The sequence below is a fragment of the Denticeps clupeoides genome, chromosome 10 (genome assembly GCF_900700375.1).
Source record: "Denticeps clupeoides chromosome 10, fDenClu1.1, whole genome shotgun sequence".
Taxonomy (NCBI): domain Eukaryota; kingdom Metazoa; phylum Chordata; class Actinopteri; order Clupeiformes; family Denticipitidae; genus Denticeps; species Denticeps clupeoides.
In genome coordinates this window covers 21,954,093-21,979,257 of record NC_041716.1, presented here as the reverse complement: position 1 = coordinate 21,979,257, position 25,165 = coordinate 21,954,093, and the positions used below count along the sequence as shown (strand labels likewise).

Sequence of the window (25,165 nt, the reverse complement as noted above, 5' to 3'; positions counted from 1 at the left end):
ATGTACACTCTGTATATAGGATTTAGTTTTTTGTCTATTTATTTATAGACCTATGTAAATTCTTACATATATTTATTTATACTCAGTAGATATAGTGATTTATAAACAGTATTAACATATTCCACAACTTGTACAGTAACACTTACACACGTCCTGCACATTGTTGTTCTTGTAGTTTTCTACTCTGTACTTGACAGACACCATCTACCGGAATCGAATTCCTTGTATGTGCTTGCCAATAAATACGATTCTGATAAAAATGCACAAATTAATTAATCCTCGCACTCATACTGTACTTGGAGAAAATGGAACATTTAGCGGAAACGTTTGGCAATTTTACGCACACTTGTGCTTGCTCTGGAGTGGGCAGATGGGGGGTGCTGCCCGGCCGAGTCGTCCTGGTGGCAGCGGGCGGGGATCAGACGGCCGTGTAATCCATTTATTTCTCATATTTTGTATTCTAAATACGTAACGGTGGTACATGTATTCCGTTACTCCCAAACACTGTTTATACACTGAAATTCCCCCAGATTCCTTGAATCTTTTAAGTATGTTATGCACCGTTGAAGGTGAAATTTCCAAATTAGTAATGTTGTAATAAGGAATACTGAATTATATTATTCACATTTCAACGACAGGAAAAAAAAGATGTAATCCCTAATAAAATGAACTGATTTTGTTCTGGAACAATTTTGTTTTCTTTAAATATGTGTAATAAATGTGTTTTTCCTCTAGATGGTGGTAAAGATTTCCATTTGGTCTGGCTTAGAGAGACCAGAACCTCAGTTCCCGATGTGACCAAAACATGGAACTGCTAGGAAGTGAAGAATTTCTACAAATAGTTTTCCCCCGAAAGTTCAAATGTACATTTGGTTTGTGATTTTTAGATTCATGCCTTTGAACAAAAAAAAACAACGCATGAATCAAATCTAAATGTTTAGATTTTAAATCAGCATTTTACACACAAAAGACCACAAAATAGAAACATAAAAACAGGATTTCTGTCGTCTGGAAATGTCTGCTCCCCTTCATTGAGCCATGTGTTACAGTATTGTATTTTTTTCTGTTACAGTACAGTATTTTTTTCTCAGTTTAATCTAATGTATGACTTAACAAGCTGCTGCTAAGAGGAGGTATTCATAAGTGGTCTACCAGAGCTGTTAATCAGTTTAATTAGAGTAGCGTTGGATTGCCTCTTGGATTGAGTATATAGTAGTTTGCAATATTCAGTGTTTTAATGATGAATTTTAGTTGATAAGATAAGATGATCCTTTATTAGTCCCAAAAGGGGGAAATTTACATTGTCACGGAAGGAAGAGGACAGTACAAGATAAGAGCAGGATTAAGGAGCAAGATAAGATAAATTGTGTAGAGTTAGCATAGTGTAGGTAAGTTTGGGTGACCCGATCTTTTCTTTTTTCCTGAAACTGGCCGATCGGGTTCTTGAAGTGAAAGTGAAGTGATTTTCATTGTGAAACACTGAAGCACAGCACACAGTGCACAAAACAAAATGTATCCTCTGCTTTTATCCCATCACAGTTGGTGAGCAGTGGGCAGCCATGACAGGCGCCCGGGGAGCAGTGTGTGGGGACGGTGCTTTGCTCAGCGGCACCTCAGTGGCACCTTGGCAGCTCGGGACTCGAACTGGCGACCTTCTGATTATGGGTCTATTTCCATACGCGCTAGGCCACCACTGCCCAGACTTGTCTGGTTGATAAAACATTTGTCACATTATTTGTAAGTGCATGTGCAACAAGTGCTAAGAGTGAAAGAACATGTACATGTAATAGTTGAGGGCGGATGGCGCAGAAAGTTGTCGGTGGCAACAGCAATGGTGTATGAGACAGAAGGCTAGGCAGAACAGAAAGGATAGGTACTATAGATCGGAAGTTTCTGTTTGTCGACCACTGACACCCTTAACATGCAAGTTTGAGCCAAGCACGGCTAAAATTCTAAAAAAAATGGGCCTGAATTCTGATACGTGTTTTTCACATCTAGCCAGAATGGCTGGCAGAAGATAAAACCTTGAAATAAAATACACAGGCGAGTATCACGAGTGTAAAAAGACCGTGTGGTGGGGTGAGAGAACAGAGTGTAAAAAAACTCCTTCTCCCTCCACACAAAAGCACTGTATTCAAACCACTCCAACTTGATGTTACCTGGCAATAAGAGGAATGGCACAATAGAGGTTAAAAAATTAACAGTTTCAAATTTATTAACACCGGTAAATAATTATTGCAGTTACATGTGAATATTGTATGTAAAAAGGTACCAAGGTTACAGAGAAAACAAAAATGAGAAGAAGGAATAAAGGGAGAGAGAGAGAAAGAGGCAGAGCCATGAGGAAAAATGAGATGATAGAGCAGGCTTGAAAACCGGAAAATCCGGTTTCGATGGAAAGACAGCTGGAAAAGAAAAGTAAAGTCCCTTCCCCACATGTGAACAGACCTTTATACCCCTGGACAAAAGGAAGTTGTCACTGGCCTACAGCAAGTTGTCACAGACCAATCAGAACCTGTTGTTTCTGATGTCACGCCCCTGGTGCCTCCCATCTGGGGAAGACAAAGCGAGTGGGTGGTCCCAACAGCCGACACCTCACACGTTTGGCTCTGGGACCTCCCGTCTGGGCAGGACAAAGAGGGTAGGCAGTTCCGACGGCCAACACCTCACACGTTTGGCTCGGGGGAGACCGACAAAAGGCCGTCCGACAAAAGGCGTGGTGTTGAATCTTCATGCACAACAAAGGCACAGGAATGTCACATTTCTTCTTGCAGACAGCCGCTATGCAAAACAAAAGCATGGTCCTGCGACCCCCAATCTTACACGAGTGACCTGAGAGTGAGGGAGGGAACAGCTTAAATAAGGGAATTATAGTGCCCTTAAAATAGTGCCCTTAATGTCTTAAGTGCTAAGTGCTTAATTTAGCTGCCGACTTCATTTAAATGTCCACTCATTTACATGAACCTCCCTCTTCCCTTACATATCCCACTTTTTCCCCTGGATTATGATCGAAAGTGCACCTAGCGCCAGGGCAAAAATAGATTCCATTGTGTTGCTGTCAGTTTTATATTACATTTACATTAAGGAAGACATTCAGAATTAAGTGTCTTGCTCAGGGACACAATGGTAGGCGAGTTTGTTACCCTCTAGGGTACTAATCAGAATCAAAAAAGGTTATTAACCAAGGAAATTGCTTAATTGCTCAATACAACCTTATATCACTTTATAAGCGTATAATACTACTGCCAGTTTATATGTTACATATGTTTTATTGTTGTCACTGTTTGTTATGTTATTCTTTGACTATGATTTTGCTCTGGTAAATGCTGTAAATGTTAATGTCATGGTACGTTCACGAACATGGAAGTGGAAGACGTTTGCCTTTTAATCAGCACTGGTCTGGTGCTCAACAGTCCATCATTATGACTGTTGCATGCTTAACTTGACTCCCAAATCACCTTGACTCCAATCCCAATCCTTTTCCTCTATCCACCTCCTCCTCTCTCCCAAAACTATTTATTGTTTTTGCATGACATAGCTGTGAATTAAGAGTAAGAAGGTCAGCAGGGAGATTGCACATTGCACAAAACTTTGGAGTATAAATGGCGCTTCGCATCGATCACCACCTGCTGACCCTACAGTCGTCCAGAGTGCAACAAGGCCAGTAACCATCAACACAATCACCTTCATCATTTTCCAGACTCGTGTATCCCCCCAAGGAGTTGTCACGGGGAATCCATGCAGCTTGGCAGGACCACTCTCCATACCAAGGAACTGGAACATCGGTATTGCGTGGGCTATGTGCCTAGTTAGGATCCCGGGCCACTGTAGCTCCAATATACCACTAATCAAGCACACAGACTAATGGCAGACTCCAGTGAAGAGACCAGGAGATAAATCCTGGTTCCTGGCAACTGCTAAACAAGGACTTAGCATGAAACGAACCAGAGAGTCACCACAGCCACCACCACCGTAACAACTACAGCTTCAGGGATCTTCAAATGGACCAGTAGCATCATAATGGACATGTAATGTAGACCATGACACTGGACTACACTCTGGACTTCTCCAACCCTACAACTGTAGGACTTTTTTTTTTTTTTTTCGCTTTCTTTCTTATTGGACAAATCATCACCAGCCCTGCACTGACACCATTTGCAGGCTCACTCTACCCTGGAAGGGGGTCCCCCTCTGTATCACTCCTTCCCAACGTTTCTTCCTTTCTTTTTTTCTCTCTCCTAGAGTTTTTCCTTGTGTGCTGAAGGGTCAAGTGTGAGGGTGTCAACTGTAGGGCCTGTCAAAGCCCACTGAGACATACTGTATGTGATTTTGGGCTATATAAGAAATAAATGTTGTTGTTGTTTTTGTGTTTCTCCCACACCCCCGCCATGAAACATGTCTGGCCCCATCCACTGGCAAACGTTGCCCCTCCAGCTACACATGTACATCAGGAAGTGATCCGTTTTTACTCTGCTCCTGACCCAAACTGGCAGGTCTAGAACTGGAGTGGGGTCCGTACTGTCACCAACACAGCCTCCAAGGACACACAGCATTGATTACAGGGGCCTCAACCGCATCACTGCCAACAATTGGTCTCCACTTCAATCGGAAGGTTGTCAGTTTGAATCCCGTATCGCCAAAGTGCAACTGAGGTGCCACTGAGCAAAGTACTGTCTCCAGACACTGCTCCCTGGGCGCCTGTCATGGCTGCGCATGTACCAACTACTCACTTTCACTTTAAAGCTTGGCCTCAGGTCTGCTTACAAGTGCGAGGAATGGAAGATCTTGCTTCCTCCATGGCTACAGTAAAGTTGCTGCACCTCTCACTTCCCTCACGAAGCCAAACATCCGTCCATTTCACCTGACCCTGGCCGCCATTCATGCATACAAGTCCCAGTGCAATTGCTTCACCACAGCTCCCATCCTCTGGACCCAACACGCCCTTTCATCATTGAAGTGGATAATACAGAAGTGGGTGCTGGTGCTATCCTGTCACAACAGGGACCACATCAAATGTGTCACCCATGATTTTACTTCTTCTGTTCAATAAGACTCAGCAGAATTACAGGATGGGGGACCATGAACTGCTGGCAGTGAATTATGCTCTTTAGGAGTGGCAACACTGGCTTCAGGGTGGGACTGCCCCTGTTGGGGTCTGGACTGATGACTAAAATCTCATCACAATCCACTCAGCTAAACAGTAAAACACTCGTCAGTCCCAGTGGCCCCTTCTCTTTGAACAATATGTTACATTTTACATTTACATTTATGGCATTTACCAGACACCCTTATCCAGAGCGACTTACAATCAGTAGTTACAGGGACAGTCCCCCCCTGGAGCAACTTAGGGTTAAGTGTCTTGGTCAGGGACACAATAGTAGTAAGTGGGATTTGAACCTGGGTCTTCTGGTTCATAGGTGAGTGTGTTATGCAGTAGGCTACTACCACCCTTCCACAATTTTCATCTTTCCTACTATCCTGGCCGCCTAAACACCAAGGCCAACACCCTATGATGGCAACACACCGAACACTACATCATTGGACCAATCACCCATCATCCCCCAAAGAGCACCATCAGATCCCTCTGATGGGATTCGTAAAATCGGGTCTGAGCTGCAAAGTGGGGTCATGCGTCACTACCCTCTGGCCACCCCGGGAGACCAAGGACTCACACTTTCACCCACCTGGGCATTTTGGTGGCTGTCCCTCATGTCTGAGTCAGGTCCAAGATCACTGACACTCTTCTCACAGGGCCTCTCCACCCCTTGCCTATTCCTCGGCACCCATGGATTCACATTTCTCTTGACCGGACTCCCTGTCGCTGGTGGCCTTAACATCATCCTGACCATTGTTGTTCTTCAAAGGCTGTCTATTTTGCCTACCTGGCCTGCCATCTGCCTTGTCCACTGCAAAATTGGTCTCCAACATGTATTTCAGCTGCATGGTTTCCGCCAAGACATGGTGTCTGGCCGAGGCCCTCAGTTATCCTCAGCATCCCCAATCAAAGGGCCAGGCAGGGCGAGCCAATCAGCAGGTGGGATGCTTCCTACGCTGCTACTTTGCCTGCCAATGACTAAGACGACTTGCCATCATGAGTCTCAGCCCATTTGAAGTCTGTTGTGGGTACCAGCCCAGCAGCTGTTCCGTAACTGTTGTTGGGCCTGGACCAAAATTTGTGCCGCCCTTCTCTCTGCCACCCATCACTCAGCGGCTCAACATAACCGCCGTCATCCCAGCCATCAGCAAATCTGTGTGGGTAATAGTGTGTGGCTCGCCACTGAGAACCTCTTTCTTCGCAGAGTCCAGGAAGCTCTCACCTGCGGCATCAGCCCGTTCCACATCACCAGTCACATCAATCCAGGCACCTTCTGCCTCCAACTCCCTCGGTGGATGAGGTACTGTGGGGCGCATACTGGATCCCTGTCCATGGGGGAGGGGAGTTCATTACCTCGACCAATGGCCAGGCTACGACACGGAAGAGAGCTCCTAGATCCCTGGCTGGGTCATCCTAGACCCATCCCTTATCACCGAGTACCGACGGCACTCCTCCTCCGTCCTGGGGCATCGGGGTGACATTTGATATTTAATCAGTACCAGCCAGGTGCTCGGTGCTCAGTCATTATATACTCACCTGCGCCCTTGCGCCTTATGATATTCCGTGACAGTTGCTATGCTCCTTATGTCCTGCGTGACTGGTTGTGTGGTGGAGAGTTCTTAAGATCCTCCCCTGAATTTAATGTGTTTTAAAAAGCTAATGAAATTATAACGAAATAAAAAAAAAGTACTAAATCAAAATATACCAAAATGAACATCACAACTGATCGTTAAAATGAAGATAATAGCTAAATAATGTAAAACCATAAAATCTTCTTATTGTCATAATCTTTAAATTACTTGAAAGAAATATTCTTATGTAATGAAGAATACAGTACTGCAACTAGGTAATGTACAAACTGAATAAAGATGGAAGGACCAGACATTAGGACTAAATACAGTAGGCAACCCGAACCCTCTGACGGGCTGTTACTTTTTAATATTTAATCAATGTTCTGGGGGATGGAGGCCGCACTGAAATCCGCATAATCATATTTTACAGGTATGTTCACGTTTTTCTACCTCACGAGGGACATTAATTCACAGTTAATTCACATTAAGACCATTCAAAAACGTCTTCAACCTGTGCAGCGCCATCTAACATCTGTAAAGAGAATCCTGATAAAGATGATGATGATGATGGTATTTTCCCACGCTTCCACTCGTTTTGGCTCATTTTCATTTTCGCTTCTGTTACGCGTTTCGTGTTTAATATTAGTTTGGATTGTTGGGTTCTAGAAAAGTGACTTTGGAACCTCGTGGGTGAAGAGTAAAATTTGCGCGGGGTTCCTTCCTAAAACTCCCGTGACATTTCACCGGGGTTCCAAATGTCCAAAAAGTTGATTTATGTCTGTGACCGACATAAAACTATATACATACGAAAGCGACAATTAAAATAGAAAATAAAAAACGAGGCTTATTGGAGAGAAGAAGTGCGTAATTTATAGTTAGCTACACCAGATTATGGATTTCATATTTTTTCTTAATAACATTTGTAACCATGCACATTTGCAGCCTTCTTGCGTGACATGACCTGTCAAAAAGACTCTCACTTCAAATCTCGGGCGTGAATTCTGGCCTGTGTTTTTAAAGGATAGATTTACTTTTTGACTGCAGATCGTCCCTCTGGTCCCACCGACGCGTCTGCGTGTCTAATCGCCATTTCATCCCCACGACCCTAATTGTTGGGAGGGTGTGTTGTGCGGGGACATAAAAAGGAAATGTCCACAGAACACCAGTATGATGCACGAAGGGACCGACGAGCCCAGCCTGATCCCACATCCACTATTAAACGGGCCCCTTGCCCGGCGTTTTTGTGGGGAGCCCCGTTTTCATCGCGAATTAAGGGGCTCCGGCGAGCCAATCAGCGAGCGCGACACCCAACCTCCCGCGCGCGCAAACTTCTCCACTTGAACCAGACACGGCATCACAAGCTACCAGGGCTTTAACAGGACACCGCCACGAATTAAGTCACCTTTGTCCCTCGGAAGCCCCCACCCCCGAGCGCCCGGGTTCCATTATCCACGCTCACGCGCGCTTTTTCAACCATTTTTTGGGGGGTTTCGTTCCTCTTCCGTGACCGCAGGAGCTGCTTTTGTCCTGTCCGGACGGTCTGGACTGCGGGTCCACAGCAGGATGTCATCTCTCCCGGGATCCGTACCGAGAATGATGCGCCCGGCGCCGGGACAAAATTACCCACGCACCACATTCCCACTGGAAGGTAGGAAAAGGGGGCGAGAAGTCAGGCATTAAAGGAATGAACTTGAATCACCGAAACGGTTTCTCTGCTTATAATCGAGCAGTGAAATTAAAATCTCAGATCCAGTCCACGACAGAAATGGCTTCATTCTTATTTCATTCTTTTCACTTTGAGAGCCAACGTTTCAAGATCACTTTTTCATTATTGATTCATTTGTGATGGTTTTTCATTCGTTCCTCTCCGGCCTCCTGCAGTGTCCACCCCTCTGGGACAGGGTCGGGTGAACCAGCTCGGGGGGGTTTTCATCAACGGCCGTCCTCTGCCGAATCATATTCGCCACAAAATCGTGGAGATGGCGCATCACGGCATCCGGCCCTGCGTCATCTCCCGCCAGCTCCGCGTGTCCCACGGCTGCGTGTCCAAAATCCTGTGTCGGTACCAGGAGACGGGATCCATCCGGCCCGGCGCGATAGGGGGAAGTAAACCCAGGGTGAGTTCACCGAGAAAAACCAGTTCCAGATATAGTATTATTTATCAACAATAAGAATAATAATCGTCTGATTGTTGAACCATTAATATATAATATTATTTAATAACAACAACAACAACAATAAGAATAAACAAACGTCTGATTGTTGAACATTTAATATATAATATTATTTAATAAGAACTACAACAATAATAATAAACGTCTGATTGTTGAACCATTACTATATAATATTCGTTTATAATAACAACAACAATAATAATAATATGTAAACGTCTGATTGTTGAACCATTAATATATAATCATATTTTATAATAATAATAACAACAATAATAAATAAATGTCTGATTGTTGAACCCTTAATATATAATATTATTTTATAATAATAACAACAATAATAATCAACGTCTGCTTGTTGAACCATAAATATATAATATCATTTTATAATAATAATAACAACAATAATAAATACAATAATAATAATTATTACAAACGTCTGATTGTTAAACCAATAATATTAGTTACTATTACCAATATTCCATTCATATTTTTTATGGCTGTTAATATATATATTTTTGTGGGATTAAAAAAAAAAGCAGGTCGCCACGTCGGACGTGGAGAAACGGATTGAGGATTACAAGCGGGACAACCAGGGAATGTTTAGCTGGGAAATACGGGACAAGCTGCTGAAGGACGGGATCTGCGACCGAAGCTCTGTTCCCTCAGGTGAGGCTTCATCTGGTAAGAGACTTTTCACGTTTAAACCTCGACAATAATACTTGTGCACTGAACCAAGTGAAGAAAATGAAGGAATCTGTCACGCCGCATATTTCAGCATGGACGTGCTGTAAGTAAACCAGTATAATCTGCTGTAACCGATGCTGAAATATTAGGTATGACAGATTGCTTCATTTTTTTCAGTGTACTAATGATGGTGATATTAATAATAGTAATAATACTTTGTCAGTGAGTTCCATCAGTCGCGTGCTAAGAGCTCGCTTCGGGAGGAAGGAGGATGAAGAGGACTGCGAGAAGAAGGATGGAGGAGTGGAGAAGAAGACGAAGTACAGCATCGACGGGATTCTCGCGGATCAGAAAGGTACCGCCGCTGCGGGCACACCGATCTCCTTTCAAAGGGTTCCCCTGAACCCACTCCACGCCGCACACTCGTCTCAGAGAACATTCGGACGCGTGGCGCATTCCCCCGAATCTCCGGAGCGTTTAACGCGTTTAGCGCGTTTATTCCTCCTCTCTTTCATCTGCGACGCGCCCCGGGCGCGCTTCCCCCCAAAAGCACGATTATTTTAATACGTTCATTTTTTATTCATTTACTACAAATGTATTCATACCAAAAAACGTCACTCACAATCCACTCATTTCTGCAATTCAAAAATGTACTCATTTTAATTAAATTCCGGAATTTTTATTACACAGTCCGTTCATTACATTCAACTAATTTTCTCCTTTCTTTTTCATTTCACCAATTTTTTCTTATTAATGCAGAGGATATAATATTTTTTTCTGATCCTATCCAAAGCTGATTTCAAACGTATTCTTTTGATGGATTTTAATAAATCTTTTCTGACATTTTAGACACAAAATCAATATATTTAAGTACATAGAGAACAAGGTGTAATTTTTTCATCAATCACATGAATAATATTGTTTGACAACGCGTTATAATTACCAGAAACATCATTCATATTCATTTCCGATCATCGAGTGAAATATCAATTTTGTGGATTTAATGTCGTTTTTCATGCGGCGTCTGAACAGTGATATTCGGCAGTGTGGCTATAACAATAATTTGTTCTTTAACCAAACACACATAATCATACTCATATAATACTACAGGCTGCGAAACAAACAACAGGAACAACGACGGCTGCTGGAACGAACGTTTACGAACGATTTCATGTCTTCTGCATTGTGGGGGTCGTGAATATCTTCTGTATAAAGCGCTTTCGTCTTTCCAAAGAACATGACATTAAACCTGATTCTAGCTCAAATATGTCATGTGATATACCTTTTATTATCGATATAACCCACTGCCACCCACCACCACAGAGGGGGTCATCCAGTAGATGTGACCCACAAGCTGAACTCTGAACCCTGAAAAAAAGCCAGATTGTGTATTACTAGACCAGTGCGCTCTGCTAGACTTTGTCTCTGGTTTTGGGAGTGTCTCTGTGGTTCTGTTTCAGTACTTGTTGATTTTTGGACGTCTCGTCCTGGTCTCCTCGGCTCGGGATGGTAGGAGATACTTTACTATGGTGTGTTCAGTATCCGTCTCATAATCCCACTTTCATTCCTGCCGACAGACGCCAGGAATCCTGTCTGGAAAGCCAACGGGAGGCTGATCAGCTCACAAAAGAAATCATTAGACAAAGCGGAGAGTGCGCTGCCGACAAAGCAGCGTTTTTACTCAAATATTAGTTCACGGGTCAGCAGTGTGTGAAAGACAAATCCCCCAAAATGTTTCCTCCACTCTGATATTCCACAGCTCTTCTCAGGGAATTTTTTGTACCCTCCAAATGTCTCCAGGCAGGACCTGGCTGTCTCCAGGAAATCCAATTTAGGCATCGCCAGACCTGGTCTACCCACAAAAAGTCCAGCAAATGTGCGCAAGAGTCTCAGGAAGAATCATATTCATCATAGGATTCAACCTTTGGAAAACTCAGCCTTGCTGTGCAGCCACTGTCCATAATTTCTGTTGACCATCTGAATGAAGTGCTGTAGTAGAATTTCTATTCTGTTTCATCCAGAGCTTGATATGAACTTGTTTTCATAACCTAGCCTTTATAACCTTGGCTATATCTTGTGCATCTTCACAAATTCATCCCAGAATGCATGCATTGTTTGAACGAGCTGAATGACAGTTTAAGTGCTCTGCGATTTCCACATTTGACTTTAATGGATTTGGGTGAAAAGTAAGCAGTGGTTCCTCTTGATGAGTGTCTTTTGTTCCGTAAGTCCAGCGCCTTTGTCTCAGTCTGAATTTGACAGGCTGCCCTCTCTTTTGGTAGCCAGTCACTTGAAAAGTGGAAAAAGGGCGGCAGCGAACTGCCTAGAATTGTGAAGCTTTAGACCGACTGCTTTGGCCACTCAGGCAAGTTGATGAACTCCTCCAAAAGTTTATTAAGAGGAGGAAGACAATTGGAACTAAAGCCTTTGGGTAACAAGGGGACAGTTTATAAAATGGCTGCCTTTGTGTGTGAAAGGCCAATGCTTGAATACCTTTGAATGGACGATCACCCTGACACGATCAGGCCAGACAGCAGTCCCTGTTCTGCGCTGGGCAGATCTGTATTTTTTTGCATTAATGTACATCTGCGGTGGGAGGTGTCCAATCTGGACGTGCTCAGTTGGTGCTCGGGCTGTTTTGTGTGTCAAAATTAAAGTCCTTGTTCAGCAGGTGTCAGGTCTCAGAAGGGAAATATGGAAATCCAGACTAAAAGGGAGTATTCCAGCGCTTTCATCATGCAGCTGAAGAGCTGTGGTTTTGTTTTGGGAGTAAAGATCCCATAATTGTCACTAAGTGGAATTGTATGACGTTCAGAAGAAGACTCCGTCATTAGTTATGAGGCTACAGATGTCAACAGTGAATGTGCAGCAGGAAGCTTCACTCTGGGGACTATCCACACAAAGAGCGCTGTCCCAGTGGACCTGCACCCCGGCACAATGAGCGCCGTGATTCATGACCTCTCTTGCCCAAGGTTCGATCCCTGAAAGCGGGCGGGGTTTCTGGGGGGCTGGCAGGTGCTGGTGCTGCATATTCATCTGAGGAAGTTAACCAACACGATGTGGGCGGTAAGGGCCAGGCACAAGGAAGATTAGGGGGAGATTACACTCTGGACGGCTGTTAGAGAGGATGAGAACACTTAAAACAAATAAAGAAGACCAAATCTTCCCAACTCATTTACATACAGAAAGTGTTGTATTGTCCACAACAGCATTAACGTCATACGTTAGATAACTGTTGACTGGGCTGTTAGGAGGCTTTATGTTTCTGCGATCGTTGTAGATTTGATTTCACCTCCAGAAAATGAGTGTCAATAGATCTGTTTGGTGAGATGAAGTAATTACACTCACATTACATCTGGCTTTTTAAATCCCTGGGTCTGTTCTTATTATCTACTCTTTCTCTGAGATTTTTTTTTTTAAAAAGGACAATCAATTGGCTTGTGATTGCTGTTTTTTTGTCACCTTGTTCCAAGTTCAAGGGCAAATGCTGGCCCGTTTTCACATCCTCCGTTTCTTCCCATCCCCCTTTTCTGCATCAGCTTTGTCCGTTTCTGCTCTGCACTCATTCAGAGGATGAGAGGATGTTTCTCAGATCGGGCCACAGAGAGTGGAAGTGAATAGGCCGCCTCGCTCAGAACCCTAACAGGCTTGTTGCACTTTGGTAACTAATGGGCTTATTTCCACAGCCGCTGCCAGTTTGTCCTGGGGCTGCACACACACTCATTTAATTTCATCATCATCATCATCATCATTCCAAAAACTGCACATGTAAATGTTCTTGAATTGTCAGCGGCAGGTCAGAACTCGACATGATGAGTTTTGTGCAGCAGAATGTTCTCCTTACCTCTTTCCTGAGGTGAAGTCCACAGGGGATGAGTGCAGTATGAGAAGGAGGCGATCCCCAGCACTTAAATGAAAATATCTGGAAGCCTTTCAAAGGCTCTTTTGCCCATAAGCTTCAAAGAGGTTCAACATTCCAAAATCACTTATTTGTTTGAAGGAGAAAAATCTTCATCTATGATTATTAATCTGCTTTTTTTTCTGAAATTCGATTTTTTTCCCCCCATTTAAAACTTTTGGCATTTTAAGCCTTGAGCAGTCAACTGAGGCACTGCATTAAAATACACAGATAATCTAAATCAGTGTTTAAAGTGACTGTCAGCATTTCTGTATTTACGATGCTGCTTTAACCCAGTTAATACACAGTCGTGTTGGCTGCTGAAGACTTTATTTTATAAATGCCCTGATATCACACTGACTGCAATTGGGGGCAGGGAAGCCACGCTGTCATTGTCACACTGCCTTCATATCTCTCCTCCAAGCCCAGGATTGTATCGTGTCTGTTTTTATAGAAAAGCACACAGATTTTAAAAACTAGGATGTATTACTCACATTGTATTTATTCAGATTATAGACAGTGCTGGGGTTACTGTTATTTATTTAAGTTAATCTAAAAAAAATATATATATATATATTAATTTACTTATAAATCAAAACATTGGTGCAAAAAATGCTCTCATAGTCAACAAAAAACTTTAAAGAAATATTAAACATTTTTAAAAAACTATTTCAAACCTATTGAAGGTCCCTGGTGTGACAAAACTACAATATCTCTGCAAATGGCCAGCAAATAGAATTATTAATAGTAAAAATGAGGAAAAAAAAATATTGCTAATTCTAAATCGAATGTCAAATTATTTAATAAAAACAAATGTATACAAAAAGGTTTAGTACATTTGTGGAAGTCTTCTTAAAAAAATGTTGAGTTATAAATGTTTCTTTACACACTTGTTAGCTTTTCATGTCACTTCCATAGATACATTCTTCTGTTTATGCAGATACTTATTTTCATTGGAAGTCAATAAAGAGTGGCCTATTTGTTGTGGCTCTGCAGTCCATAATGGATTAATAAGCTGGCTAGCTGCTGTAGCAGAGTCAATATGGCAGCGTTTAGTGATGGCCCACAGAGCAGCGCAGGCCTGTCTGGGCTCTTTTCAGGTGTAAATGGCCCCCTAAGGTGCTCCTTCTATCTGGCTGAAAGGGCTGGGAGGCCCTGTGTCCCCTGCGCTCTTGTTGAAGGTGAGTGCACACGCACACAAAGACCGCCAAGCCTTCATGCACATGACAGGGCCGATAAAAGACCATCTCCCATCACCTCTCCTCCACTTTCTTTGCACTTCGGAAAGAAAAGGAGCTTAATTGTTTGTTGTGGGAGCCAAAGATTATAGAGCCTTCCCTTTCTGTTCCTTTTTTTCAGTTGCAGCTTCTTCTCGATGGCCTTTCATCCCTAAACTCTGAGCAGAATGTTGAGTAGTCAGGCATGTCTGAGATCCCAGTGTTTAACGACTTTCTCTTTAAACTGAAAAAATTCAACCCACACTTTAATGTTTATTGGTTTACATATTTGTGTTTCTACTTGCCATTTAGTTCGATTTTCTCTAAGTATATCAAGATTCATATACACTCACTGCTCCCTGGACGCCTACCATGGCCGCCCACTGCTCACTAAGAGGATGGTTAAATGCAGAGGACACATTGTGTGCATCGTGTCCTCATTGTGTGCACCATGTTCTGTGCTTGCTATGCTTCACAATGACAATCACTTCACTTTCACCTTCACCTTCTTTAAACCAAGCCTTCACAATCATCAAAATGAACGATTACTGCATTAAACACAAAAAGACTGAATCATGACAATTTAAATAATAAAACATTTGTGAGATATATAATAATTCTATTTGAACCTATTTTACATTGTTACTCTAGCTGCTCATCTCTGTTATCCATATTTGATCCACCTTGTGGATCTGCTACAGAAGGTACTTCACTTTGTCACAGCTTTCCTCCTACATTATTCTACAACATTTTAAACAGAAACAAACTTTTCACTCACAAAGCATGTGTCTTGGTGCCACTTGGGCTGGGTCCTGACCGTTGCAGATGAGGAACATCCCACAAACTATTGCCCAACCACTTAGCCATCTCAATTTTGCATTTGTCAAGGATCCTACAAAATGTGAGGTGCCATTGTAACACTTCATTTTCCCACTTTCAAAGAAATTATCACTGTATAATTTCAAATGTATGTTTATTTGAACAATGAGAGACAAAGGAATAACAAAAAAAAAATCCAGGAAAATTCATTTCAAAATAGTTATAAATTAATCAGCATTTAGTACATTACATTAGATTAGTAAAGCCCTCTGGGCATAATGGCCATGGCAGTCAAAGAGGGAGGATATAGGGTTGGAGAAGAGAGGAAGGGCAGGGATGATCTTAAATGTGTGCTCTAATTGTGGTGTAGTACATTACGTTCTTGTCTAGTACATTCTCTGTCCTAAATCAGTCCTCTCCAGCCAGAAACAGCCATGAATCTCTCTCATATATGGCATTTATCATTTATCAGACTCGCTTATCCAGAGCACCTTGTCTTTCAGAGCCTCTCTCTCGCTCTCTCTCTCTATCTATATCTAGATATATATATATATATACACACACACACACACACACAGACAAAAACACACTCACACACACACACACACACACACACACACACACACACACACACATACATACATACACAAATACACAGAAAAAAAATTATAGATTTTACACATTGTTATTCCACGAACTATTAAATGAAGAATTTTACAGTAGCTATGAATATTCATAATTTCAGTGTCTGAATGCATTTTTAACCTCTCTTGAAACAAATGTCTAATTCCAGATTGTTATACCAATTAGTAAAGTATTGCAATCCACTAAGCCCTTAAGGAATACATGCAGAAAGAAATGCATTAGCAATCATTCTTAATTACTTAAAAAAAAAATCCCGATAAATATTCCCCTGCACTTCCAAATGGAATTAAAACTGTCACTTTGTAGTAATCTATATGTTACTTTTGTTTTAAATACAGATAAAAGGTTTTTAAAAAATTAATGGATTTGTCTTCAGAGAAGCTGTCTCGGAGAAGATTTTTTTTGTCCTTTCCAATGAAATGCTTTCCAAGGAGAAAATGCATCTCTGTAGGGATGGAAGCAGGCATGCCGGAGATTTCAGGCCCCCTGCTGCAGCAGGATGCATGAGTCCTGGCATGCGGGGACACTGCCTGCCTGCACTGTTGGCCTAGTTCTTTTCTTATAACAGAGGCAAGTTCTCACCTGTCCGCTGTCTCACTCAGCAGAGATTCTTCTCTTTTCTGATGTGGTCAGTATGAATTGTCCTGAATGGGACAGACAGTGACCAGATTATGAAAATCTGGTTTAGTGACAGTATTCATCCTCAGGCAGAGTGATAACTGGCACTATAAAGACCAGTCTCTGATTGTGGCATCTCTTCTCAGATTCAAAGCCCAGGTGGGTGCAGGGCATATTTCCTCACTGCCTAAATCCTGCAGAATGTAGACGAGAACATATAAATCCCACGCTGTCCCTGAAATGAAAACTGTGGCCCGTGTGGGATTCTGAGGGATTTGGGGTCAGGGAGGTGGCAGGGAGACATGGGGTACCTGTTTCTTTAGGAACCAGACCCAGGCTTTTAGAACGAAAACACCTCCATGACCTGATTAGGATTTTCTCTCCCCAATCTGCATATGCATGTCTATCATGTTTTAGAACCTTCAGATCAAATATGGTACAAATTGTTAATAAACACATTTGAATTACATAATTACTAAAATTATTTAAATGAAAAACTCAACATAAAAAGTTGGAATGTTGGCTCATAAGCTATGAATCCGGTTGTCATGCTGTATTAAACATACAGTACAGGCCAAAAGTTTGGACACCTTCTCATTCAACGTGTTTTCTTTATTTTCATGACCATTTACGTTGGTAGATTCTCACTGAAGGCATCAAAACTATGAATGAACACATGTGGAGTTCTGTACTTAACAAAAAGTGGAGACCTGGTCTCCACAGTCACCGGACCTGAACCCAATCCAGATGGTTTGGGGTGATCTGGACCAACAAGTGCTAAACACCTCTGGGAACTCCTTCAAGACTGTTGGAGAAGCATTTCAGGTGACGACCTCTTGAAGCTCATCGAGTTCAGAGCAAAGAAACTAGAATATAAAACATGTTTTCACTTATTTCACCTTTTTTTGTTAAGTACAGAACTCCGCATGTGTTCATTCCTAATTTTGTAACTTGTAACTCTAAAAAGTAACTCTAAAAAAATGTAACTTGTAACTCAAAATCTGTAGAAACTGAATGAGAATTTCTGTTGTCTTCCTCTTGTAAGTCGTCTGCTAAGTAAAATAAAGTAAAGTAAAGTAAAAATGAGAGCAGTACAGTACAGAGTGTACTGTATACTTTCGATGATTGAGCACCACCACACAGTCACAGATTGGACAGACACAGGAAAAAACAAACATAAAATATTATAATATTTTTTCCAAACCTAAGCAATGGAAGTACTTAAATCTAATTCAATGGCCCAAATAATGCAAAAGTTTGAGAGTTTTATGAGCTTCCCAAGGCAGTTAATCTCTTTGTTGTCCAGAAGAGCACAAAGTATGAGGTTCAAACCCCAGTTACTACCATTGTGTACCTGAGTAAGACACATTACCGAGTGTCTCCACTGAAATGAATGTGTGTGAAGAGTATATATATCATGTATTATCATATATTATTGTCACAGGTGGGCTGGACATGGCGGTGAAGGAGGACGCATTCACACGATCACAGGACAGGGGTTTAATATAAAATACACGAGACAAGGGAACATGAACACGCACAATGACCCGACGGCGAACAGACACGAACAGTAGTTTTATACAATTATATAAATAGACAGCAGGTGAACACGATCAGGGAACATTACACAGGACAAACATGAAACTCCGGTCCGAACTCCAGATCCGGAGTGACCCCTGCCGGTCCGGATCATGACAGTACTCCCCCCTCAAAGGCACTACCACCTGGGAGTGCCCACAAAACGGTCCATGAAAGGGGGGAGAAGTTCTTAAGGACGAGTGGCGGTTGTCCTGCACCGGCGGCGTCAGGCCCAGGCCAAAGCACGGCTCGTCCGTGGGGGACCAGCATCCTGTCCGCCGTCCGCAGGCACCGTCACTCCGGTCAGTCTCCGGCATGCCCCGCTGGAAAGTTCGCCGCCTCCCCTGTCTCGGTTATCGCCGGGAGCACCTGAACTGCGCGACCGGTCTCCTCGACCCCACAGTAGCTTTCTTAGGACATCGAGGTCCGGTCGCACGGATTCGTCGGTACTCCCCGCCTCCGGAATCGAAAGGGGGAACATGGACCGCGTGACAGGTCCTCTCCACCCCACGGTAGCTTTCGTAGGCCACCGAGAGTCTGTCACGCTTGGGGAACCGATAAAACATGACATGGATCATGGCGGGGAACTGGCGATTACCGGAGGTGCGTCGCTGGAATCCGGACGAGACGGCGGCGTCGGGGGACGTCCATACATGGAACCTTGGACATGGATCTGTGGAGCAGACGTCCTCCCGACCATCCACGGTTCCCTGGAGCTCAGCGGGGCGTAGATCGGCTACGTCCACGTGGTCGGGTCATTCTGTCACGGGTGGGCTGGACATGGCGGTGAAGGAGGACGCATTCGCACGATCACAGGACAGGGGTTTAATATAAAATACACGAGACAAGGGAACATGAACACGCACAATGACCCGACGGTGAACAGACACGAACAGGATAGTTTTATAAATATACACCAGGTGAACACGATCAGGGAACATTACACGAGACGAACATGAAACTCCGGTCCGAACTCCGGATCCGGAGTAACCCCTGCCGGTCTAGATCATGACAATTGTATACTTTTTGCCTCAACACACACACACATGAAGCAGAACTCTCTTAGCATGTAATTAAAGGGATTTGTGAAATACGCTGTGGTTGTTTACTGACAGACTACATTGAGATGCTTCTTCTTCAAAACCATCTTAGATTTGAAAAGGGATGCCCGCTTCCTTCACCACCCACACCCATGTTGTGTTAGTTTCAATTTCATCTCAGCCATATCTCCCCATTTTCCCTTAAAGAGCAATTATTATCCGTTCATGATTGTGGTAGACAGATAATCTTCTGCAGTTATTTTAAAGTCAATGAGAGAGCTCTGTTTCTAAAATAATGAACACAATAATGTACTGCAAATATTTCCATACTGCCAGTTCACAGGAAAAGGGTGGAGGACACAAGCAAAAAAATCAACTTCAATAAACAAAAACAGACTAAATCTGACTCAATCTGTTAGTTCTTACGTAATGTGTTGGTGCAGGCAGTGATGATGAATGGAGCAGAGACAGGGTACATGTGAGGACAGACAGGCTGAGGGCATGACAGCTACTCTGTCATGTGGGGTCATATTGGAAGATTGATCTACCACTCCAGGGGTTGCTGGGGTGTGAATACATCTACATTTGCACAGCACTAGCACATTGTTTAAAAAGTACAACTTCCACTAGTCATTTTCTGATTGAAGTCTGTGGACCCTCTGCCCAACCTGTACAGGTGCCCACATGGATGAAAGTTCAGATGTTGAATCCGAGCCGGACCTCCCCCTGAAGCGCAAGCAGCGGCGCAGCCGCACCACCTTCACAGCCGAGCAACTGGAGGAGCTGGAAAAGGCGTTTGAGCGAACACACTACCCTGACATCTACACTCGAGAGGAGCTCGCCCAGAGAACCAAACTGACTGAGGCACGGGTGCAGGTAATGGAACACACACACACACACACACACGCACACACAACAGAAAGACAGCTCACTGGGAACATATAATGAACAGCAAAATGACGAGAAATCAAAGATTTCAAAGGTTGTGTTAAATGCTTGTGTCCACCTTACATAGATCATCCACAACAACTTCCACACCTCATTCACTTCCAAATGAACAAAAAGGATAGTCAGAAGAATGCCCTGAGCATTTTATTTGTCGAGAGACTCAACCTGTGTCTGGATTCAGCTCCTCATGCACGATGAAGCATTTTTTATACCTGTTGATAGAGGTGACCTGTGTCTGGATTCAGCTCCTCATGCACGATGAAGCATTTTTATACCTGTTGAGAGAGTCAACGTGTGTCTGGATTTAGCTCCTCATGCACGATGAAGCCTTTTTTTATCTTTTGAGAGAGGTGACCTGTGTCTGGATTCAGCTTCTTATGCACGATGAAGCATTTTTATACCTGTTGAGAGAGGTGACCTGTGTCTGGATTCAGCTCCTCGTGCACGATGAAGCATTTTTTATACCTGTTGAGAGAGGTGACCTGTGTCTGGATTCAGCTCCTCATGCACGATGAAGCATTTTTATACCTGTTGAGAGAGTCAACGTGTGTCTGGATTTAGCTCCTCATGCACGATGAAGCCTTTTTTATACCTGTTGAGAGAGGTGACCTGTGTCTGGATTCAGCTCCTCATGCACGATGAAGCATTTTTTATACCTGTTGAGAGAGGTGACCTGTGTCTGGATTTAGCTCCTCATGCACGATGAAGCCTTTTTTTATCTTTTGAGAGAGGTGACCTGTGTCTGGATTCAGCTTCTTATGCACGATGAAGCATTTTTATACCTGTTGACAGAGGTGACCTGTGTCTGGATTCAGCTCCTCATGCACGATGAAGCCTTTTTTTATCTTTTGAGAGAGGTGACCTGTGTCTGGATTCAGCATCTTATGCACGATGAAGCATTTTTTATATCTGTTGACAGAGGTGACCTGTGTCTGGATTCAGCTCCTCATGCACGATGAAGCATTTTTATACCTGTTGAGAGGCTCGACCTGTGTTTGGATTTAGCTCCTCATGCACGATGAAGCATTTTTTATACCTGTTGAGAGAGGTGACCTGTGTCTGGATTCAGCTCCTCATGCACGATGAAGCATTTTTTATACCTGTTGAGCGAGATGACATGTGTCTGGATTCAGCTCCTCATGCACGATGAAGCATTTTTATATCTGTTGAGAGAGTCGACGTGTGTCTGGATTCAGCTCCTCAGCTGTTGGCTGTGGGGGAAGTTTTGAGGTCAGGAGTTATGACAGCAGCTGTTTGAATTACTTTTTGCACCTTAACTCTTGTGCATGATCGTTTGTGCAGCAGGAACAAACCAAAATAATGTAGAAATGACAGTGTGTTTTGTGTTTTTGCCACTACACTGGAATCATTTCATCTTGGGAGGGGATGGTATCTGAGCCTCTTGGCTCCTGCCAGAACCCATGCATGAATGTCTGTTCACTTACTCCACTATCCAAAACTGCAGATGTCTGGGAGTCTGGGATGTCTGGGAGTGAGAGGAACTGTTGGCACTGAGGGATCAATGACAAAACCCCAGTGGAACATCTGTCAGGAAATGTGTCTTCTCTAATGGGTCTCAGTCAGGAGTCTTGTGAGCCATGGCTGGCATATAAGATATGTATAAGAGATGAAATTCATGGATTTTTTTTGTGTTTGCATCTCAATCTATAGACATATAGACCTGAATCATCCTCAACATGGTGGTAGGGCTCATTGTCCTGCTCAAAGAGTACGCTGCCATGTCTAAATAGGTTCTACATGCCAAGGAATGCTGGAGCCTAGAACGTAGCATATATAATCAGCTTCAAGTCCCAAATCAGTCTTGTTTCAAACCCTGGTCATCTTCAAAGTAGACTACTGTAACTCACTCCTGGCTGGTCTTCCACTTGGCACTACACAACTCTCCAGCTGAAACAGAACGCTGCAGCATGATTTGTTTTCAACCTTCCCAAATTCTCTCACACCACTCCACTACTGCGTTCCCTCCACTAGCATTCATCTAGATTCCTCTCTGTCTTGGCTGCTAGGTGGTGGAATGAACTTCACTAGATGTCTGAACAGCTCAGTCATTAAAGATCTATATATAAAAATTAAGTTCTTAAGCTAATGGCATCTACCAATCGGGTCTAGTGAACCAAACGAGGGATTTCAACGATGGATAATTTAAAGCACTTATGTAAGTCGCTCTGGATAAGAATGTCTGCCAAATGCACTTCACAAAACATCTCATTGGAGAAATATGGTATTGAAAGCCATATTCAGATCCTCAACTTGGTACTTGAAGCACATGTTTTCCTGCAGATATGGTACCTTGAAATGAGGCCAAACAGCTGAGTCCAAGTTTCATCAGAGCAGAGATTTTTGTTCTGAAAACTCACATTCACAGTTTCTGAAGAGAGAATATAGAGTCGCAGTCATTGTTGTTCTTCTGGGTATGCTCCCATTTCATACAGGTTCTCTGGAGCTGGATTCTGATGATGCAAGTGTGTCTGTGAAGCAGTAAGACATCGCTGAAGAGAGTAAATCCTTCTTCCATGGTGACTTTGCAACCAGGTTCCAAAGTGGAGCATCAAGATGCTCATGCAGAATGCAATCCTCTTATAGAGCACCGATTGTGTTCTTCATTCCAGACTGAACATGCAAATGTACTTCTGCCATTTCAAACACCTACATTAAAATCACATTCAGTGCCGGTCTTCAATCTGACAATATTTACAACACGTGCAATGGAAAGTATAGTGATTAATGTTACTGAACAAACATGCTGTCTTGCGTTGCATTGTGCAGATATAGTACTATAGAACACACATATACAGACACACATTAGTTTTTACCTTTCAGCCTCAATAAACTAATATCAGTTACCCGACTAAAAAATGAGGGTTATTGAACTTTCCTTGTGTGAGGGTTCAGAAGCCTGCTGGAGACACACGACTGATGACCTCATTCTGGCATTTCTTAAAAATAACTGCAATGATTATGTGCTTTAATCAGAGAGTCTAAGTCTTACACCATTTCAATAAGAACAAAGTGCCTCGCACAGCTGAAGTGTTTACAGAAGGAAGGATAAAAGAGTGAGAGATTGTGCGTGTGTGTGTTCTACTCCTTGCTAGATGCTGGACTGAATGAGCTGTTTGAAAGGGACGCCTCTCTTTGTGTCCCTGCTCTCTGAAAGCCTATTGTCCTTTTCTCTCGCTCACAATGTGCCGGGCCTCTTGAGAACCAGCAGCAGATTAAACGCTCTCTCTGCATGTCAAACAGGCGAGAACCGGTGCCGTGGAGTGCAGGTCCGGGTCACGTGTTGGAAATATAGACTTTTTTCATATCTCAGAGAGCGGGAGTCTGGACTGCTTCGTCAAATCACAAAGCTTCTGAAATCTCTTGCTCACACCATCTTTTCCCTCCACAGGTGTGGTTTAGCAACCGGAGAGCCAGGTGGCGGAAGCAAGCCGGTGCCAATCAGCTCGCTGCCTTTAACCACTTGTTGCCGGGAGGATTCCCCCCAGCGGGAATGACCACCCTGCCTGCGTACCAGCTACCAGAATCTACCTACCCCTCGACCACACTATCACAGGGTAGGTCTTCAAGCACAGTTGTCTGCCTGATATATTTTGTGGCTGTGGATGGGAACGTCGAATTATTTTTCAGATGGCAGTAGCACTGTCCACAGGCCGCAACCGCTCCCCCCGTCTACGGTGCACCAAGGTGGACTATCAGCTGACAGCGGCGCTGTGTACGGCCTCTCATCAAACCGCCACAGCTTCCCTGGCTACTCGGACACCTTCATGAGCTCATCGGCATCCAGCAACCACATGAGTACTGTCAGTAATGGCCTCTCCACTCAGGTGAGTGTGTCTGCATATATGCAAAAAGAATTTAAATGGTTTTAAATTGTTTCAACTTTGATGAAGCTGACCGAGTGGCCTGCAGTATGTTTGTGGAGTGGCCTGCAGTATGTCATTGCAGTGGCATATAGTTTCCATATAGTGAGCTCTGTGCCACGAGTGGTGTGTTGTATCAGCTGTAAGTCCAGTGTCTGGGATTTGTCCAGTATCAGTGCTTCACTTTGTCAGGGGTGTCATGTATCGCTGGGTTATTGGTGTCCAGTATCAGTGGTGTGTGTAGTGTAAGTGGTGTCCTGTGTCAGTAGTGCACAGTATAATGACACCTTCTGTGTGCAGTTCTCACCTGCATTTGGTTGCTTTACTCCAATGCTGCTCTACAGCACCATTGTGGAACAGTTCAATATGTATTCCAATCAATATGTATGTAAATTACACTGCAGTACTGTGCAACACTGCCCACCTTCAGCAACAAGACCTGACTAACAACCAGAAAATAAGATTGAAATGGTGAGTGGAAATTAAATTCACTGCTGCATTTGTCTGCGGCGTTCACACAGTCTTTATTGGCTTTTTTCTTCAAATATTTCGTAAAGCAGATTGGAAAGTGGTATTACTCTTTTCCCACGAAGAAGAAAGAATTAGGGATTTGATGACAAAAAAAAGAGATTTTCTCTTATGCTTGAGAGTTGGGGATAACACAGGCGTCTCCCTCTATGTTTGATTGTTAATCATAGAGGAAAGGCTTTAAGTGTTAATGCTATTGCTGCAAACCTGCATAAATATTAGGAACACAGTGGCTTTTCTGCTCTATATTAATGGGGCTGTTCAGTGCCTTCTGTAGGAATGGTAAAAAAAAGATAAAACCCCAGCCCTGTCCTGTTTTACACTGAAGATTATAATACCATCCAGGATCACATGTGAGGAATTATCTTTTTAAACATTAAATAACATGTTATAACATTCCCTCTAAATCTTTACCATATTTAACAGCGTGAGTTGTGTCTGTGACAGCTATTGATGTCAGAATAATTGG

The 25,165-nt window shown here is 43.2% G+C and overlaps 1 protein-coding gene across 4 annotated transcripts in view; it reads left to right on the top strand.

Annotated features, from left to right (window-relative positions):
- The first annotated feature begins 8,021 nt into the window (after positions 1 to 8,021).
- Positions 8,022 to 25,165, top strand: part of pax7b (paired box 7b) — a 40,434-nt gene continuing 23,290 nt past the window's right edge. Inside the window, exons 1-7 of one of the 4 annotated variants that reach the window (XM_028993082.1) lie at positions 8,022 to 8,314; positions 8,548 to 8,783; positions 9,380 to 9,506; positions 9,748 to 9,879; positions 20,016 to 20,215; positions 23,697 to 23,862; positions 23,936 to 24,132. In XM_028993082.1, the coding sequence (XP_028848915.1) occupies positions 8,230 to 8,314; positions 8,548 to 8,783; positions 9,380 to 9,506; positions 9,748 to 9,879; positions 20,016 to 20,215; positions 23,697 to 23,862; positions 23,936 to 24,132 (1,143 nt within the window). In that variant the 5' untranslated portion in view covers positions 8,022 to 8,229. Of the gene's footprint in view, positions 8,315 to 8,547; positions 8,784 to 9,376; positions 9,522 to 9,747; positions 9,880 to 20,015; positions 20,216 to 23,696; positions 23,863 to 23,935; positions 24,133 to 25,165 lie in introns of all 4 variants that reach the window. The other 3 variants (XM_028993080.1, XM_028993081.1, XM_028993079.1) reach the window with 3 other exon arrangements.